Source organism: Xiphophorus hellerii, chromosome 5 (assembly GCF_003331165.1).
Source record: "Xiphophorus hellerii strain 12219 chromosome 5, Xiphophorus_hellerii-4.1, whole genome shotgun sequence".
In the NCBI taxonomy this organism is placed as follows: Eukaryota; Metazoa; Chordata; class Actinopteri; order Cyprinodontiformes; family Poeciliidae; genus Xiphophorus; species Xiphophorus hellerii.
The window spans coordinates 9819625-9840418 of record NC_045676.1 but is presented as its reverse complement, the minus strand read 5'-3'; the positions used below and the strand labels follow the sequence as shown (position 1 = coordinate 9840418).

The 20794-nt window shown below is 40.3% G+C and overlaps 2 protein-coding genes across 2 annotated transcripts in view; both read right to left on the bottom strand.

Moving 5' to 3' along the window:
* Window positions 1–4684, bottom strand: part of usp43a (ubiquitin specific peptidase 43a) — a 123766-nt gene extending 119082 nt beyond the window's left edge. Inside the window, exon 1 of the mRNA XM_032563339.1 lies at window positions 2704–4684. Within this exon, the coding sequence (XP_032419230.1) occupies window positions 2704–3306 (603 nt within the window). The 5' untranslated portion in view covers window positions 3307–4684. The remainder of the gene's footprint in view (window positions 1–2703) is intronic.
* Window positions 4685–4803: 119 nt separating this feature from the next.
* LOC116720209 (cilia- and flagella-associated protein 52) lies at window positions 4804–20785 on the bottom strand. Its single transcript, XM_032563341.1, has 14 exons — window positions 20238–20785; window positions 19339–19538; window positions 19128–19264; window positions 18880–19002; window positions 17863–17956; window positions 17612–17728; window positions 17056–17156; window positions 16811–16981; window positions 15536–15684; window positions 14729–14871; window positions 14332–14483; window positions 13088–13190; window positions 6507–6618; window positions 4804–5415 (listed from the first exon to the last, which is right to left on the bottom strand). The coding sequence occupies exons 1-14, from the start codon at window positions 20287–20289 to the stop codon at window positions 5231–5233; spliced, it is 1839 nt and encodes a 612-aa protein (XP_032419232.1). The 5' UTR covers window positions 20290–20785; the 3' UTR covers window positions 4804–5230.
* Window positions 20786–20794: the final 9 nt, after the last annotated feature.

Below are 20794 nucleotides of genomic sequence, written 5' to 3'. Positions count from 1 at the left end.
TCAGAGGACTGGAACAGGTAGGTAAAACAAAGATACTCCAGGCAGAGTAGAATCGGTAAACAGATGGAATGTGCACACAAAACTACTACTAATTGAACAGGTATAAAGGATTTAAAGCCAGGTTCAAAAGCAGAGAGGCACTGAGTCATCTAAACCACAATCAGTAATCCTCACACCTTACATTTCTCTGATAACTGTGCAACTTACAAACCTCGTCAATGATCAAAATCTTCTAGACAAATAGCTACATACATACCTGTCAGGCTGGTAAGGCACTGAGCTACAAACAGGGCTGTATCAACAGGTTTCATCTGTTTTTTTCTCTCTCTCTCTCTGAATGGAACTAGATTCACACGTGAAGAAGCTGTGTGAACAATCCAAGCTAGGATTTTGCAGAATCTTCTCTCTGTGAATCCTAATGTCATGGCTCTGTTCAATACGCACATTTCATTTTAGTGGAGCTGCTAAGTTCAGTCCACAGACAGGACAACTCAAGACAACTCCAGTATGTTTCGAGAAACACAGAGATCCCTATAAGCTGCAGGCTTAATGCATTTCAGATAGATTTACAAAAGTAACTCCAAGTCATAGTTGTACTATTCTGTGCCTTGCATTTATAGCTTGGGATTTAACCCTATGACACTGTCAAATGTAGAGTGGTTAAAATAGACCCAGAAATGCTCAGCCCAAATTACACTACATGATTTTAAGTGCATATAATCAAGCAAATATCACCAAAAATATATTTAATATGTTTAGGAAGAGATTTTCAGCCATCCTTCCAGTCAACGTATGATCTAAAATGTTTGGACAGATTCTTGGAATTTAAAGTGTATATTTTCTTTCAATTAAAAAATTAAGATGAAAAAATGAGTAATTTTAGATTAATTAGTGAGCTACAAAAAAGTTACATGATAATTAGGATTGAACAGTTATTGTAATTCATAAGGGAGAAGTGAGAATCTGTTAACAGTTCAATCTTTCAGTTCAATACAAAGAACTGAGTGTCAAAGCCAAATCTCTAATGTCTGCATTCCTAAATTAAACCAAAGCAGAGGAAAGACAAAATAACACAATTTTTGTCCATTTAGCTTTTGTCAAATAAATTGATTGTCTACATAGTTTTTGTCATGATAAAACATGATGCACAAAAAGTAAGGATAACTTCAATACAAAAATTGGGCAATAAACATACAGAAATCAAAGACTTTCTTAAGGTGTGTGTGTGTGTGTGTGGGTTTTTTATTTTATTTTGCTTGCTAAATTTGGACACCAATTTCTATATCAGTCTATACAAGATGCTTTCTTGCTTTGTTCTTGTGGTTAAGAAAAAAGTATACTTAGGAACAGCTAGGAAGTTAGGACTTTGAATCAAATAATTTTTTCCAGTCTCTTTAAACTCTACTGCAAAATCAGGGCAGCGATTTGGCCATGCTTTCAAAGGACACCAGCTGATAACTTTATCACATACAATGATGAGCATGTTTCCGTTGCTAAGAAAGTGACCCTTTTCTTTTCATTAAAGCAACAAACTAAATCTTCAATGAAAATAAACTTACTACAGATAGTTGGTCAACATGGTCAGTATTTCTATTTGTTTTGATTAGTATGTTGTAAAACATTTATTTACGATAAAATTGACCAAACAAAAACAAGCTTCTGCATGTACAGGCCAGATACATTGCATCAGGCATTTACAGTAACTCCTTTATTTATTTTTCACTTTTTATTTTTACACTTTTAAAGAAATGACTCTTTCAGGAAAGTTTATTTGTATTCTTTCTGGAGGCAGGAAAATGCTTAAACCAAACATGGGGAGTCTGCATAGATTTCAGGACATTTTGGGAACAATAAGACACTAAGTAGCCTTTTGTGAACATGACCAGGGCAATCTAACGTACTATGAAACAGATTGCTTTAAACTCCATGTGAAATTGGATGTCCAAAGGTATTTAAAGAATTAAAAAATGACAAGATGCCCACTTGGCATATTCCCACTCCTCCTTTCTTTCTGTTTTAAAAAATATAACAATGTTATTTCCACGTTTCCTTTTGTCCGCTTAGTGTCCATTAAACTTCAAATGTAGACTTAAGTTACAAATGACTGAGATGAAACTATAAACAATGTCAAGGAAAAAGTGTTCTGTTTTACAACTGTTTCAGGAAAATCTCTAACCTAACTAGAGATTTTCAGACGTGGGAGTGTCTCAGACAGGACATTTTTTTAAACATATAGGACAATCTTCTCATGTGCTGCAAAATTGTGTCTATTTAGTAGTGGGCATTGTAGTGACATGTCACATTTGCATATTTTACAAAATAGATAAGAATTTTATACACAACAAATTACATTGCTGTGCCTGTTGTGTTGTCATTAACCGAACTACCAACAAAGGACAATGAGAAGTTTGTTCTTTTAGCAAAATCTTCAGACTTAAGAGAAAATATGTAGTGGAAACCCTATGTCATTAAACATGTTGTTCTGTTCCAAGTATACATTTGTAAGTGAGGGTAAAAATACACCCCAGAATAACGTCTTATCTTTCCGTTGTAACAGTTTGTGGTTTTGTTTACCCAGCAGTGTCTCATTTTAGCTAGCTCCACCTCCATCTAATTTTAAACTTGTTGGAGGAAAACAAAACTCAAAACAAATTTCCGGGCCCTTCCACAGACAAAACACTTATTAGCAGCCCCTGTTCTCACCTTGAACTCTCCAGACATCTGCGGGGTGTAGTCCAGCGTCCACAGCGCTCGAACCAGCGACGCCAGCTGCTCGGTTACTTCACCCTCGGAGCTCCGCGTCTCATCCGCCCTCATCTCACCGTTCGCCCTCCCGCTGCTAATATCCGACTTGTACTGCCCCAGCCCGAGGTATTCGGCCAGCAGGTCCGTGTTGCTGAGACACTGGACCACGGCATTCATGAAGCAGGTGTTCCCGTGGTTCTTCAGTCCCAACACGCCGGGAGTCTTGTCGCCGTAGCACCACGACAGCCTCTCCTTCACCGAGCCGTGATAGGAGGACACCGCGGAGCCCCTCTTCGCGGCTCCCTCCCTGGAGGTCTGCGAGAAATCGCAGCCGCCCGAGGCGCTCCGCACGAAGCCGCCGTCGTCCTCCTCCGCGTCCGGCGGCTCTGCGTCGCCCAAGTGCGCTAAAGTGCCCAAAGTTTTCAGGATCCTTCCCATGAAATTCCCAAAAGAACGCAGCGATTTCCTCCTGACGAACTTTCCACTTCTGTATTTCTGCTCCTTCGACGATTTGGATTTCATCGACTGTTTTCTTGTGTTGCTCTCCTTGCGGCTGTCCATGGCTCATGCAGTCGCTGAACGGGACCGAGAGAAAATGAAAGAAGATTGAGAACAGGAGTGCACCTGTCTGCCAGGCTGTCCACCCCTCCTCCTCAGCTTTACTTCCCCCTCCACTCCACACACCTTACGGCTCAGCAGCCACCGGCTCGGTGCCAATAAGGCACATGATCACTGACATGATCCCCCAGACATCTTATCACATTTCGATGGGTCACGATCTCCGCACCGAGCAGAGCGACTTGTCTTCCCGCACAGCGCAGCTCCAGTGAGCTGCACTTCCTCATGGATGGCTCTCCGTGATGAATGAGCGTCTGGCGATCTTTGACTCGCCTTACCCCGCTGTTATCCCTCTCTCCTAGGCTGCTCATGGACCCGCAGGGAGCTATTTGAAGGTTTCATTCTTATGGCCACTCTTAGGACAAAGAACTTGATCACACACTTTGGCCAACTAAAACATGAATGAGTTGCTCCAATGAACTGCTGAGTTTACCTTCAACTTTAAACGTTTGTAAAAACACTGGGAAGAAGGAAGTTGACTAGATTAGGTGTCAAAGCTCTATAGCCTTAAGCTGCCCCCTGTAGGATCAATTACATCATAGCCTGCCTTGATTTTCCAAAAAGTAGCGGAGAAACCACCAATGACCTTTCTTGGTTGAATCTACAGTATCTTTCAGCGTCAGAGGAACAACATCAAAACTACTTCTGAATTAGTCCAAATTGGCCTGGCCTAAAAGAATGCCTCTTTAGTGCAACTGAGTCCCCCAGCAGATAAGTTATTTATCCCCAGCTGATGCAATCTTAAACAACCATGTGGAAAGATGCATTCCGTGGTTGTGTAGAAGATGTTAATCTGTAGGGTCAAATTATTGTTATGAAGCATGAAAACATCCGAGGAGATTGCACAAATTATAACACTGAGTTAACTGTCTAACACATTATTAAAAAGTCAAAGAAGTGGGGAGCCATTGAGTTTGAGTAAGAAATGTGGTTGGAAAAAACCCCTGAATGACCGTGATTAATTAAACTCTTGGTGATGTCAAATAGTGAAAGAAAGAGCATCTCCACACACGCAATGTGAAAAGGACTCAAGAGATTAGGACTCAACGGCTGTGTAGCCATAAGAAAGCCATTGGTCAGTAAGGCTAACTGGAGAAAATAGTTTCAATTTGCATGAGTATAAAGATTGAACTCTAGAGCGATGTAAGAAGGTCTTGTGATCTGATGAGTCCAGATTTACCTTTTTCCACAGTGATGGCCGCATCAGTATAAGAAGAGAGGCAGATGATGTGATGCACCAATCATAACAAGTGCCTGTGGGGCAGCGCTATAATCTGGGGTTGCTGCAGGTGGTCAGGTCCAGGTTCAGCAACATCATAATGTTGACTACCTGAATATACTGAATGACCAAGTTAGTCCATCAATGGATTGTTTCTTCGCTGATGACATGGGGGATAAACCATGTATGGGGATATAACAAGATGACAATGCCAAGCTTCATCAGGCTGAAATTATTAATGACCATCAGACATTTTGGATTGATGATAACAGAGTTTAGACCTTAACCTAGGTCTAAACTCTTGTGACCTTCCAGAAGTGCATTGAAACACTACCATGGCAAATGTGTGCTATAAACATAGTTAAAGGCGGTCCAATAAAATATAAGAGCGTGTGACCTATTTTGGGTCAGGTAGTCTATAGGTGATAAATGACGCTAAATCTATGTATCCCTGAAAGGCTTAAGATCACCAGTAAGGATCAGACTAAATACAAAAAGCATCTTTCAACTGATTGTTTTACTTCTAGGTAAATAATTCAAACCAACCTGCCCATATAGGAAAAGAAAATACTCCCTAAACCTAATAACTGGTTATATCAATCAGTGTGCAACAACTGGCAGTGAGTTTTTTGGCTTGCATTTCTTTGTTTAAGAGGAAGAGGCAAGGTGGGGGAACTTCCACAGCCAAATGCCTCCGTCTGTGCTGGTGCTGACCAGGATGCGGTTCAAGGTGCAGATCCTGGTGCAGGTAATACTGGCTCCAGCAGGCATACTTATGTGGGTTATTTTTCCTTGCATATAGTCCCACACCTTCACCCGCTTGTCTTCTCCACCTGCCAAAACAAGGAGAAAAATGTATTAATAACATGAAAGAAAGCTGTAAAATTGTCTTACAGTGTCAGCAGGGGAGGAGAAAACATGGGCTCTGAATAGATGAAACACGCTCAATGAGATACAAGAGGAAAAACAAGCCAAATCAAAAATATCAGGAATTAGTAGCTTAGGACAACTTTTTTTTTCTCTTAAAACCCCTGTGATTCTGTAGGCACAAAAAAATCACCACAATCTGGTGGAACGAAGAAAGAGCAGATGTATGATGATCATAGCTATCTACAGTTCTTTCATCAGTTCAGAAGTTTATATACACTTATCTTGGGCATGATTGTCAAATTAACTAAGGGTTTTTAACAATACAAATTTTTAAAGCAAGCTTTTCGGTACACAAGTTTGAATTTACTGTGGTGTTTTTTCAAAGAATGGGTTTGGGGATGACATCACAGAAGCCTAAAGTTACCCTGCTATATCTAATCTAAAGGCAATTTTGATGTTTATTTGGGATTGTTGTCCAGGTTCTTATCTGATCCCAACGATTGCTCTGTGATGAAAGGAATGCTGGGAATAACCAGGGAACCACCAAAGCTTAGGATGCTGAACACCAGTTTAACATCAACATGGGCTGAGATAGTCCCAACCGTCATGACATGGATAACTTGCCATCGCTGATCGAATCATGAATCCTGATCTCTCCGAGAAAATCCTGAAAAAAATTCTCTAGTCTTCAGTTCATGACATTGAGCCCAAGACCCTTTGGATTATGCACCAGGGCAATGAACTAAAGCACACCAGCGACTCCATCTCTGAAAAAAAACTACATGGAGGTTTTAGAGTGGCCTGCTGAAAGTTGGGGTTTAAATTTGATTGAGACGCTGTTGCATGAATGTTCCAAATTCCTCAAATGTGGATCATTTCAACAATTTGCATTAAAGGAGAAATTTATAACAGAAAATAATAATGCTCTTTCATACCACTGTATGCAAACTTCTGACCAGAACTGCATGTGATTAGCAATAAACCACAAAAGAACAAGCACACTAGACTTGGCTCAAATTCGAAATGCTGTTGATACAATGTAAGAGCAACAGACCTGTCACAAAGTGGCTGCCTTCCTGTGTGGTATGTATGCTGTTGTAGACCCCTGTCTCTGCGTCCTCCCGTTCTCTGATGTTAGTGCCGCCCATCACGTCCCAGTAAATGACCTGAGAACCAGATTAGCAAACACACAAATCAAGGTTACAGTGGGTGCAATGATAGAGTCACCTCTTGAACTTGCTCTGAGAATGAAAAGCTGACATAAGAAAAACAAAAGTTCTAGAATCAGTTAAATTTTGCCTTCATTTTAACTAAGGTCACAGATATCAAGTAACTTTAACTCAAAAGCTGACCTGAGTGCACCCAAATCTGAATTGACTTAACTTATTTGGCTAAATGCACTAAACATTTGTTGCAGCATGTTGCTGACAATAGACAGGAAAAATTTTAATTAGTCAAGACACCCGAAATAATTTGGAATCTGATATGTTTCTTTATAGGGCAAAACTACAAAACCCTTTTTATATTTTAGACCTGTAAAACAAAATGATTTTTGCATGTCTAGTTTATTGCTGAGTGGGTAAAAAAATAGATTTTCATCGAAGAGAGCTCCATGACATGTTGCAAGCTTAGGGTATCGCTTTATATTCTAACCCTGCTTCAGACATCTACAGAACATTCTCCCTAACCTATCTGCTGAAGTTTCTTGATCTATTTGATGCAGGTTTTCATTAATTTTCTTCGGCAAACCTTTAAGCCCAAGGATTTTATTGGGTCCCATTTTTGTTTTACTTAGATCTACTGGAATAAAGAGGGGCTAAACACAAATACAGATTTGGAAAACCACATACAAGTTTGTGGTCATAATATAAGACCCCGAAGACCCCTATGATGAACGGAAACTTTGGACTTCGTGTTCCCTCGCCTGGACGCAGGTCACCGGGGCCCCACTCTGGAGCCAGGACTGGAGGGGGGGGCACGATGGCGAACGCCCGGTGGCCGGGCTTTTTCCCATGGAGCCTGGCTGGGCTCAGCCCGAAGAGGAAACATGGGTCCCCCCTCCCATGGGCCCACCACCTATGAGAGGGGCCAAAGGGGTCGGGTACAATGGGTGATGGGTGGCAGAGGTCCGATTCTCGGTTGCAGAAGCTGGCTCTTGGGACGTGGAATGTCACCTCTCTGATGGGGAAGGAGCCAGAGCTAGTGTGTGAGGTTGAGAGGTTCCGGCTAGAAATAGTCTGTCTCACCTCGACGCATGGCTCTGGTTCTGGAACCAGTCTCCTTGAGAGGGACTGGACATACTTCCACTCTGGAGTTGCCCACGGTGAGAGGCGTCGGGCAGGAATGGGCATACTTGTGGCTCCCCATCTCGGCGCCTGTATGTTGGGGTTTACCCCAGTGAATGAGAGGGTAGCTTCCCTCCGCCTACGGGTGGGGGAAACGGGTCCTGACTGTTGTTGTGCTTACGGACCAAACGACAGTTCAGATTACCCACCCTTCTTGGAATCCTTAGAGGGGGTACTGGAGAGTGCCCCTCCTGGGGACTCCCTTGTTCTGCTGGGGGACTTCAATGCTCACGTGGGAATGACAGTGAGACCTGGAGGGGCATGGTTGGGCGAAACGGCCCCCCCGATCTGAACTTGAGTGGTGTCCTGTTGTTGGACTTCTGTGCTCGTCACGGATTGTCCATAACAAACACCATGTTCAGGCATGAGGTTGTCCATATGTGCAATTGGCACCAGGATACCCTAGGCCGCAGTTTGATGATCGACTTTGTCATCGTTTCATCGGATCTGCGGCCGTATGTCTTGGACACTCGGGTGAAGAAATGCGGAGCTGTCCACTTACCACTACCTGGTGGTGAGTTGTCTCCAGTGGTGGGGGAGGATGCCGGTCAGACCTGGCAGGCCCAAACGTGTTGTGAGGGTCTGCTGGGAACGTCTGGCAGAATCCCCTGTGAGATGGAGCTTTAACTCCCATCTCCGGCAGAACTTTGAACACGTTCCAGAGGATGTGGAGGACATTGAGTCTGAGTGGACCATGTTCTGTGCCTCCATTGTCGAGGCGGCTTATCGAAGCTGTGGCCGCAAGATTCTCGGTGCCTGACACGGCAGCAACCCTCGAACCCGTTGGTGGATGGGTTAGTGACCCGTTGGTGACAGCAACCCTTCGGTGAGGGATGCCGTCAGGCTGAAGAACGAGTCCTATCGGGCCTTTTTGGCCTGTGGGACTCCAGAAGCAGCTGATGGGTACCGGCGGGCGAAGCGGCATCCAGCTCGGGTGGTTGCTAAGGCAAAAACTTGGGCGTGGGAGGAGTTTGGAGAGGCCATGGAGAAAGACTTCCGCACGGCTACGAGGCGATTCTGGTCCACCATCCGGCATCTCAGGAGGGGGAAGCAGTACAGCACCAACACAGTCTACAGTGGGGATCGTGTGCTGCTGACCTCAACTCGGGATGTTGTGGACCGGTGAGCAGAATACTTTGAAGACCTCCTCAATCCCACCAACATGCCTTCCAGAGAGGAAGCTGAGCCAGGGGACTCAGGGGACTCAATCTCTGGGGACGAGGTCGCCGAGGTGGTTAAAAAGCTCCTTGGTGGCACGGACCCGGGGGTGGATGAGATCCACCCAGAGTTCCTTAAGGCTCTGGATGTTGCAGTGTTGTGTTGGCTGACGTGACTCTGCAATATTGCATGGACATCAGGGGCAGTTCCCCTGGTTTGGCAGACTGGGGTGGTGGTCCCCCTGTTCAAAAAGGGGGACCGGAGGGTGTGCTCCAATTATAGGGGGGTCACACTCTTAAGTCTCCCTGGCAAGGTCTATTCAGGGGTCCTGGAGAGGAGGGTCTGTTGGATAGTCGAACCTCGGATTCAGGAAGAGCAGTGTGGTTTTCGTCCTGGTCGTGGAACACTGGACCAGCTCTACACCCTCAGCAGGGTCCTGGAGGGTGCATGGGAGTTCTGGACTGAGAGCTAGGCTTTCTCGTCTAACATCAGTGTCTGACCTCACAAAAGAATTATCAAAGGTAGGAACTTCTATCCTTTGCATCTTTAAGAGTACCAGAGTCACTGTTCCTAAACTCAAAAGAACTATGAAAAACCAACATGGTAGTAAAAACAGAAAGGTTTCTCCCTTTGCCCAAGAAGAATGAAACCAGGACTGGGGAAAATGAGGACTCTATACCAGCAGGGGGCAGCAGAGAGACACCCCTGCTGTAACTCCATCACCAATGAGCTATTCTGTGATTAATGGAGTGAAACATCAATGAACTGTGGCTCCCAGTTTATGATGTTGTAGTCAACCAAGTGGTATTATTGGGCATTTAAACATTGTGATGTTGAACAGACGGGGTGACCTCTCGACCTCTGTGTTTTCATTCAGTGTTTGCTACAACATCCTAAAGCTATAACCTTCCAAGAGTGAACACTATTACAACCTCTGCAGTTCTCAAGGACATTGCATAAGTAAAGAAAGCAATTAGATTTTACTGAAAACATACAGAAACAGACCCTGTGGAGAGTTTACACAAATAAATAAAGCACTCTGGGTTGGCCACATGGATGTGCTAGTACTGGAAGACTAATTAAGCAAACAACTTCAAATTCTTAACCTCATAGACCACAACCATTATATTATATTATATTATATTATATTATATTATATTATATTATACTTCTTGTTCTTGGTAAAGCCTTTAAGATCTCAAATTTTCTTGTAAAAAACTTAACTCTGTAAACATCTACAGTATAAAAATGTGCCTGGTTCTGCGTTAAAGCCAAAGCTGGAATTATCTGGAACCTTGAACTATGCATACAACACCTTGTCATGATAATGTAATCAATAGAGGCACATAACCAATTGAGTAATTTGGCAAACACTTGTCAGGAAACATTATATCCACATATATCATAAAATTGGTTTCCATATAGAAGGAAACAAAAATGAGCTCCAACACAGAACAAATTACTGAAAGTCGGTGTTAGATAGGGGATAGGACACTTGCATGAAGCTATTGATTCAAAGACAATTATGAGGATTTTAGAGAAACAAAACAGGCAACATCTTTTCATCCAAGGTTTTTTGTTATTTTTGAAGGACATGAACTAATTGCACACAGCTTTAAACACCAAAGCTTCAAAGACATAACATGTGTTCTTCACTGATTGCTGATGTCTAGATCTTTCTCATTGAAAAGGTTTGGCCTGCCTGAAAGAAAGTCTAAAATAAAGTCTCACACAAAACAGGGAGAGTGAAAATAAAAGGACACATTCTTTTCTCAGACCTTCATTAATGAATAAGCTCCGGAACATTTAGATCCAGGAAGAATGTGAATGTTGCACATTCCTCACTGCTACCTTATTAAAGCATAGCACAGTGTTAAATTTGACACTTGTTTGTGTTTTCTAATTAAAATGCATTTAAACATTTAAGTTCCTCTTTGAGCTCAATGGCAGCAAGATGCTAATGAAGTTACGGTACTTTGCTTCGTTGTCGCCTATTTTTCTGTGAGGAAAATGTTTTGTAAAATTGTTGATTTTTTTTTCCTGTACATATACATTTGTATCTTCAGCATACATTTTCCATAAAACCCCAACTGAATATTTATTTTTAGAATTAAAACAATTAAAAGCTATAGTCCTAAAACAGAGCCTTGTGGTGTTCCTATTTTTAATTGTTGATGGATCAGGGCTGGAGGTAATATTAACTAATAAGACATAATCACTTTCCATTTTAGCAGAATCTCACTTTAAATATTCTGAACTATTACTGTGAGAAACTGAGATTTGCCTTTAGTATTTATGCCTGTAAGCTGTTGCATCAAAGAAACAAAAAGTGAGAATTTGAAACTTTTATTACATTTTAGAAAGCTCCCAAAGCCTAAACAATGGATAGTGGTAGGAACATTATCAGGTCTATATTCATCATATGGTCTCCCTTCACTGAATTATCATTGAACCATTATCATGATCATTAGTATCACAAATTTCATCTCATAAATGCAATCTACCTGTGACAATAAATTCTAATATTATACATTTTGGCCACCTTTCTGGCTTTTCTGTTAGTCCTGTTCGTCCCCCTTCCCATAATCTTCCTCAGAGGGAGGGTGGGAGGTGAGGAACGACAGAAACGCAGAAGAGGAGAGAGAGTGTTGCTGTTTGTTGTTTCACACAGAGCGCCTGTGTCTTGGAATGAGCAGATGGTGGATCTGGCTGGCACTTGGGTGGCACATGCACATCCGCAGGAAGGCAAAAACAGTCATCCACTCCCCCCGTCCCCAGCTCCCTCTCCCTCGCTTTCTCTGAATGGCTCCATCTCACTCATTCCCCACTTACATCCACACACACAACACACAGCGACGCTTTAATCAGCACAACTTGTCCTTACCTCTCTGCATGCAGGAAAGACAGCAATATGTGTGTAGCGTGAGGCCGGGTTCAAGAGATGAGGGTAAGGTGCACGATTAGAAGCAAAGTGTGTTGCTCTCCTATAGCGTGTTTGACCTTATGCAAATCAGCAGCACCCAGTTAATCAAAGTTGCTCGCTAAATAAAGCATGCCTGTTTCTTTGTCCCAGTCGCTAGTAGCCAGCACAATGGCTTAATTATGTGGAGCAGAGGAACAAACAGCAAGCTATTGAAACTGATGTGTTGACATACTGTTGTGTGTGATTGTGCAAGGTTATTACTGTGCTCTCCCTGCTGCTCTAAGCAAAGAGAGCTAGGGCAGCAGAGAGAAGCACAGACTCTTTTGATGGAGATTCTGATTCTGAAAAAACAGCACAATGATGCATGTGCACTGTGATAGTTTTTTTTTAAAATAATAATAATTAGAAGCTCATTTTTGTTCTGATACATTTCAGTTGTGTTGTACAACCCATCAAAAAATACAGTAAATAGCTAACTTTAATGTGACTGGCATAAGAGTAGTTGTCTTGCATTTGGAAAATTGTAGGTTGGATTTCACCTTCGTCTACCACTGATCTACACGAATAGGGTTGGACATCTACCATATCGTTCGTCATTTATCATGATAAGAATCTTTGTCATGATGAATTTAAATTAATGATGTTTTTTCAAAAGAAAAAATTCTCCATATCATCTGTATTGTTAGTATCACAATTTCCTCCACTGTTTATTCAATAAGAGCATCAATAAAAAATAAATAATTTGAAAATATGAATTAATATAGTTACCGTGTGCATTTTAGTGATGCACACCATACGTCTTTATGTGACATGCTGTCCTATAGAAGCATAAATCTAAAAAAGTAGTGATGAATAGTTTCATCATCACTTTTATTGTTATTGCAGTAGTACCACAAAATATTGTGATAAAACTTTTTGTTCCTGGGCGAGACACAAACACCCCAACTTTCCAACCAATCTGCATATTTGTGTGTTTGTGCGTGTTTGCAGGTTGAATCTGGCTCTACTGTAAAGTGATTTGAGTGGTCAACCCACTTACTCTTCAGTCCTTGGTTCAATCCCCGATCCATCCCTAATCAATCACATAACATCTCTTTAAAGCTTGTGATTGTAATGTAAATAAATGTGAAAAGCTTCAATGGCTGTTAACACATTTGCAAAACATTAAAAAACGATTTCAAATATCTCCTTAAAGTGTTCTAAACACACCTTTCCATCTGTTCCACAAGTAACAATCTGGTATCCGTCTGGATGGTAGCACACAGTCCGGAAAAGAGTGTCGGTTTTGATCTTTTGACGGGCATGAAAGTGTCTGAACAAAGGTAGGCACAGAAGAACAATTGAACAGTTTAAAGAATTCAAGAGGAGTAGTTTTACTGATTTGCTTTTGAGCTAAAACAACATCCAGCCTGTCACACAAATTTCAAACAATGTGAACCCTCAAAGTCAAGTCTCTTATAATGGAATTGTTTAAAGATAAAGGCACTGAAGGTGGACAAAATAAATAGGGTCAGTCTGGAAGCAGTGTTGGACTACGGTCTCAAAAACGGTGGTTTCTTTTCTCCCAGTTTCTTTTCTAATTCCCAAGAGGAATTAGAAAATTCCTGTTGAGATGGATGAGGACAGTTCACTGATGACAAAAAGAAAAAAAAATCACAGCCAGAAGTAAGTACGTTTTTTTTTGTGTTTTTTTTTTATGAAAGGAAGCATGATGTCTAAAGATATTAAGCATGGGAGGGCTGTGCGGATCAGTTGGTCGAGCTGCAGTCATAGACATGGTTGTACTGGGCTCAATTCCCATTCTTAGCACATGTGCCTCATGTCTTCCCTATGTCAAGTCAATTTTCTGTTTAATGAAGAAAACTAGTGGAAAAAATAATTTAAAAAGTCATTAAGCTCAATAAGTATAATTATTGTATTCGTCCTCTTCAAGCCAGACATAAAGACCACACATTAGCAATTTATTCTTATAACAGACACAAAGTCTCATTTACATGTCTCATATCAAATTTCTAAAGTTTTCTAGACTACAATTTATTGGGTTCTCATTCCAAGTGTCATTTCTAAAGCAGAAAAAAAGTTTTCTGTAAAACTATTGCACATATTTCTATAGTGATCATATAGTTCAAATATGGAATCTGATAAAAGCTGACGTGGACAGAAGGACAGCGGACAGAATGTCTAGGTGGATGAAAATACTTAAATCTGATAGTTTTCCTTATTGTGTAGGAAAACTTCCTTCTCTTTGGCACCATTAAGTCATGTAAGGATGGTTTAATTGAACCCCACGATGAAATTATGTAGTAATATGCTTTGACACATCTTTTCCACTTCACATGATCTCAACAGAATCAAATTTGTTGTGCTGTAAGAGTAAGTATGACATATCTGTGTGTGTGCATGCTCTTTCCAGTGCTGAAGTGTGCAATGTAGTCTCCAGATGGGCTACTTACACTAAGTCCCAGATGATGCAGAAGCCATCGGAACTGACTGTGACGCATTCTTTGTCATCGCTCTTCATTCTGAGACAAGACACGGGCCTTCTGTGCCCCACCATGATATTCAGTATTTGGTGGGTATGAGGCAGCAGTTCCCACACATGCATCTGCAAATGAGACGCAAACACATTCATCTCCATTCCTTAGTCTTATTTTGTTAAACAGATACAACCTATTAAAGCATCTCATTTTCTTAATTTGTAGCATTTTGTAAAAAAAAAAAAAAAAGGAAAAAAAGACTTCAATTTGTGCAACCACAAAAGGCGCCACTGTCTGAAAATGTTATTTTTTCCTGTGTTCATCTCTTGAACTGAACATTTTATCTGGAGAGTGAATATCGGAATATACTGACCTTCCCTTCTCCTCCTCCACTGATAATTCTTTTGCTGTCCTTGGTGCCAGCAATGGCTGTCACCCCCTGTCTGTGAGCGTTGTTAATTACTACCATCAGCTGCCCTTTCATTCCAAACCTACGGATATTGCCATCGCTCCATGCTAGAACAGAATAAAAATTGGTATTTCAAGTGTTGTGAAGGTAAGAAATACTTTGCACTAGTGGGTAACTTCTGCATAGCCGAGACTGAGATGGATGAACCAGAGTTTTATGTTGCTTTAAGATGGATACAGTGTAATACATTTAGAGTATTCTCACAATGCAACCCAGGACTGGTCTGATTTTAATTACATTTTTATTTCTCATTTGCTATTTTACAAATTAAATAACAAACGACAGAAAATACTTTCTAAAAAATTTTTAATTTCAATCTTCTTTTCTGGGAGTTGATGCAAATTCAGGGTTGACACTCTACACAGCTTTCTAAAAAGTAAATCGCCATAAACAAAAAATTTGATTTAGCAATAAAAACGATTTATAACCCAGTCCTATTACAATCCCAATCTTCAACGTAATTTATTAGACATTTCATGTCCAGTGTTTTAGTCAAAGACCACGTAGTGTACAATTTGTGATGTGGAGGAAAAAATAAATAAATAAATCCATGTATCATTTTCCTCCCACTTTACACTTTGTGTTGGTCAAACACATAGGATCCCAACAAAATATGTTGAAGTTTGTAGTTGTAATGTGATAAAATGTAAAATGCATCCTGAAGAATTAATACATTTGAAAGACTCTGTAGATGCACTGTCTGAATCTCACCACTGATGATACTGCAGTCATCATGCATGAAGTCTATGGCGTTGCAGGTCACGTTGGGAACAGTGATGCGCAGCTGGTCTTTGGGCTTGCCTACCATCCACACTCTGATTTCTTCCCCAGAGCAAGTTGCAAATAGCTTAGAGGTGGCACTACCACACAAAAGTAACAGCGAGCGTCAGGTATTGACCTAATGTTTGCTTGGCTTCATAATAGATGTTGCATAAGTATGTCACCCTCTAGTGAGCAAACTAAGGAACTGACGTAATGTTGAAAAAATGCTTGGATTATTGTAAAACAGGGAAATCAAACTCTAATATACTGTTGGTCAAACAGAAGAAGTTCAGATATTACATGGTAATACATGATAAACCAAATGTCCAATGAAAAACAGAATTTTCAAAATCCTATGCAGCTTTCCCTATTTGTAATTTAATTGGAATCCTATTTTCACAGGCTCACAATAATAAGATTAAGTCCTCTGCATGAGAATTCAAACATTCACATGCAAGTAGAAAGAAAATGTGAATAAAGAAAACATTAATCAAAGCTCATTTTTCTCCACTTTGATGTACTGTAATAGCCTTTGGTTCAAGCAAGATACCTGAAATTTCTTCTATCTATTTGACTGGCAGTGGCATGAGGTCACTATTGAATGCACATAGAAGAGGGGACGGGGGCTTGTGGTTCCTGAATGACATGTGAATACATCATTGATTTGTATTATTAGTGGAACATGTGCTGTCCAGCAGCAGGCCAACTGTAATAGACATTTAGGATTATTTTTGGGGCAAAACATAATTGCGTTGGAATGACTTTGTCACCTATGTTGTAAAACCTGCAGCTTGTGGAGGTTTATGAATTCCCCTGCAGGAGAAATGCATCATTAGAACATTTTCTTGGATGTAAGATAACTGTTGCGACTGAAATTGAGAACCAAATCTGTTTCTGTCAAAATGTAAATGTGAGACAGGCCAACACAAGAAGTGAAGGACGCTGAAACTGATGTGCTGCTGCTTTCTTCTAAAACACCGTCTGAAAATTGTGGCAGACATGGAAAAACAGCTGGAAATCAGAAATTCTGACAACTTCAATAACTTTAAACACTTGAACAGAGAGTTGATATTTTTTGTTTTGGTGGGAGCTCACTCAGACAGAATAGAGGTATTAGACTGGATAGGCTAAACCTAAGCTCATAAATAATTCCAGACAAAAGATTTTTTTGTCCTCAGTGATGTCTTTGACTTTCCCTGCCTGAACCGCCTGAGTGAAACTTACTGAGGAAGGGCAACGTCCTTGACAGCGCTCCTGTGGCCTGTGGATATGAGCTCAGCTGTAAAATCCTTAAAACGGAGCCGGTACATCTGAGCCTCCTCTGTGCCGACATAGAACTGCTCTCCCCCTTCGCTGATGGCAATGGAAGTCACTGCGTTTTCCAGTTGGATTTCCCTATCGGGGGATATGGAATTAGCAGGTTTTACTATCAGCTGAGAAAGATCCAAATGGTGAAAGATGAGAATTACCTGACAGGTTTGAAGTTAATCTGGGAGCACAGAGCTAAGATACCAGATCCAGAGCCAACAAGCAGGTCTCCAGATTCCAACAACTTAAGAACATTGATTCCCTTAACACAAAACATGATTTATATCATCTATCAAGCTGGAAAAAGGTATTCAAGATAATGAAGACCATGTAACACAACAGATGTTGAGGAGAAGTTTATATGTAGCATTCAATTTATCCTTCAAAATAGTGACACTATAGCACAGTGTCAGACCTAACTTAATACATGGCCATCCACCTGACAGGACAGGAAATATGAACTAAGAACTGAGATCTGATGTGATTAATGCAGAACTAAATTAGTTTTAAAAACCTAAAACTCTTGACAAGATAGCCAGTTGCGGAATAACGTAAATAAATGGTGTCATTCCCATAATTCATCATTCATTTGCAGATACAATAAAATCCTTGACATGAGTGCTTGCTTGTATTTCCTAATGAGCATTTCATCAGGATAACTTTACTTTCGGAGAATGCAGCGTTAGAACTAAAAGAGAAGTGGATGTGAAGACTTACATGGTTGAACTTTGCTTTACCGGGACCACAGATGCTCAGAATTTTCCCCTTTACGTCGATTTTCATTATGTCTCCACTTGAAGTAGCACAGTACATATATCGATTATCCTCTGAAATCTGTGTAAAAAAAAAAAAGAATTTCAAAACAGCACAACTGCACGTTTTACCTAATTACCTCTTATGATTTCATTAATATTTTAATTTCTGTGCAATGGAAGCATTTCACAGATAACGTAAACATGGCTTCATACCTCGATACATGACACATGTCTCTTCAGCATGTTTGTCCAGCAGTCGGTGGGCAAGATCCTTTCGTTGACAAACTTCCAGACTCGCAGTGTTAGGCTGGCATAAAAATAGCAGTACCAATGAGACACATTTTGCTGATTGAAAACTATATGGATCTCATCATCACTGACAAGCACAGCAACCAGCCAAACAAATTAACTAATATTGACTTATTACACTGTGTCTGTCTATAAAAAAAAAACCCAGTACAACTGAAATTCTAAAAAAATTCAAAATTTGAAAAGAACCACTAATATAACTGGTTTTCAAATTGAGGCACAATTACCAGTGGTTGTATTGGTTGCCTTTAATAATGCTCAGAAGAAATCTTTCTAAATATTATCTGACTGTGACGTAATGATTATAATGAAATGAGGAAAATATGGAGGTATAGCTGCTTGTACAGTTTTTTCATTTATCTCCGCAGCTCAAATGTGGACTTGAATGATATCCAGCCCAGACTGACCATCTTCTAGTTTCATGTTTAACAATCAGTGGGACTTTTTTTTTTTTGGTTTTTGGTCACCAGGCTAAATGCTACTAGTAAAACTAACTAATGACATTGTGTTTTCTCCATTTTATATTTTCAAACACTTCAAGTGCAAGGAGGCCATATTGGATTTTAGGTTAGATTTGGGGAGAAACCATCCAACTTTCTAACTCATGATTCCAATTTCTAAGAACTTAACTGGTAATTTTTTTAAACTGTTAACTTGGAAATTGAAGTAAAACGAGTCAGCTTATTAAAGTGCATCATTACAGGATCATACAGAACCAATAAATAAGAAAAAATTTTTTGTAATAAAATAGTAAAACAAACTAAATGCTTCAAGTGTTGTTGTACTTTACAGAAATTCTATTCATTATATGCTTCAGAATGATGAGACCATGGTATTTTTATTCAGTGTTATCAGACCATGAAAACATACCTAATACAGTTCCAACACATCCTAGAATGAGAGGAGATACCGTCCACCCACCTGCCAGCCGAAGCGAAAATGGTATCGTCAGTTTTGGAATATTCCACCACGAGGCAGTGACCTTGAGCTGAAGCTTTGTTCCTACAGATGAGCTGCTTGGTCTCAACGTTCCATACAAAAATCCTGAGAAATACATAGCAAATACCTTGCATATATCTTAGTCATCAAATGTTCATCCTGCTGCTCTTGTTCCTGCATGGTACTCAGATTTTACAGGGCTTTCAATCTTGTAAGACTTTGCTGTTTACCGGCAGTCATCTTTGCCCCCAAGAGACACCAGGTATTTTTCACTGGGAGAGAATGCGACTGATTCAACCTTGGTGTTGTGGATCCGCAGCTCGACATGGATTGTTCTCTCTGCATAATTCCAGATAATCACTGGAGCCTAGAGAAAAGTAAAACTGGAATTGAAGGGCATAGAAAATGCTATACAGTACAAAGACTTGTGAGTGTGGCTACCTGAAAGCCCATAAAGTTGACCTGCCCAGAGGCGATGTACGATCCACTTTTGGACACAGAAATGCAGGAGACGTTGTTTGAGTGTCCATCTAGAAACTCTAGCTTCCCATCCTCAATTCTTTTCAGGACAATAATACTTCCCAGAGGATAGATAAGGTGCTTCCTGTCTGGATGGAGCTTTAGGCCAAAAGGCACTTGTCCTGATAAGCAATACATTTCATGAGGATAAATACTGCGAAGCATAAACACTCTCAAAGCTAATTTAAATCAGCCTTACTTGAAAATTGATACCTCTTAAATGTCTCAAATAAAGATTGAAATATACAACAATATATTTAAAAGCATACTTTGTGAACAGCAGAAGTGTCTGTGCTCTTTTTAGCATTTAAAGTTGACAAAGTCCATAATTGAAGTGAAATTATTTTTTTTTTTATTCTATAAAGAGTGTAAGTTTGGACACTACATCAAAATCCAAAATACTGTATGGTTGAATGGTAATTAAGGTTCAGGAAGCAAATAGAAAGTACATTATAACACATATTATATCCAGAAGAAATTTTAACTGATGGTATTGATGCCAAAGGCATCATGTCTTATTCATAGTTTTGAGATCTTTATTGTTTCCCTAAACACATTCTTCGTCAAATCCAACACTTTGCTTGCACCATGTACAATCTAAGCAGAAAAACTGCCTTTTTGTCAAAGAAAATAAAAAGGGAAAAATTATAGAAATAAAAAAAATGAACCTTAAAAAGAACTATACAACACAGCAATGTTTTTAATAGACCTATGGGAAAAATCTATTTTAATATTTTAGGTGAATTAATGTATTCTCTGAATGTTAAACTTCAGGGGAGTATTAACTACAAATGAGCATTAATGTTGGTAGGAAAACCTACCGTTGAAACCGATAAGAGCATCTAATTCCAGAGGAATGGTTTTGCTTCCCATGGCTCAAAAACTGAACATCTCAAACACGACGTGTTAAAAAAAACTAAGTAAGTTAACTTTTAAAATATTGCTTTCTATAAAGAATAACGCGCTCTTTTATCAACATGACTCAAATTGGCATCTGGATTATGTGCCAGTCAAACGGTTACCTAGCGACGAGATGCAAAGTTAACGGCTGCCCGAGTGGTTTCAACGCCGTTGCTGTAATGCACGGGCTTTCCTGGGCTGACGCTCAGGGGCTCACGACGCTGCTTCCGATTTTCACGACAACCGGAAGCTGCATCTGAAAGGGCTGGGGCACTTCCTGTTTTGGTGACTGTAATTTAAGTACTCTGAAAAATGTCTCTCCTCCTCCGGTCCTTTCCATAATCCTTACTTAATTTGCCAGCACTTTGTTTCGCTGATGCGGAGGAAATCGCAGCGGTGAATTCGCCCACCAACAAATGTGTGAAAGGATACAAGTTCTTCCACGAAAAATATATCCACAGCTATCAAGGTAAGAAAA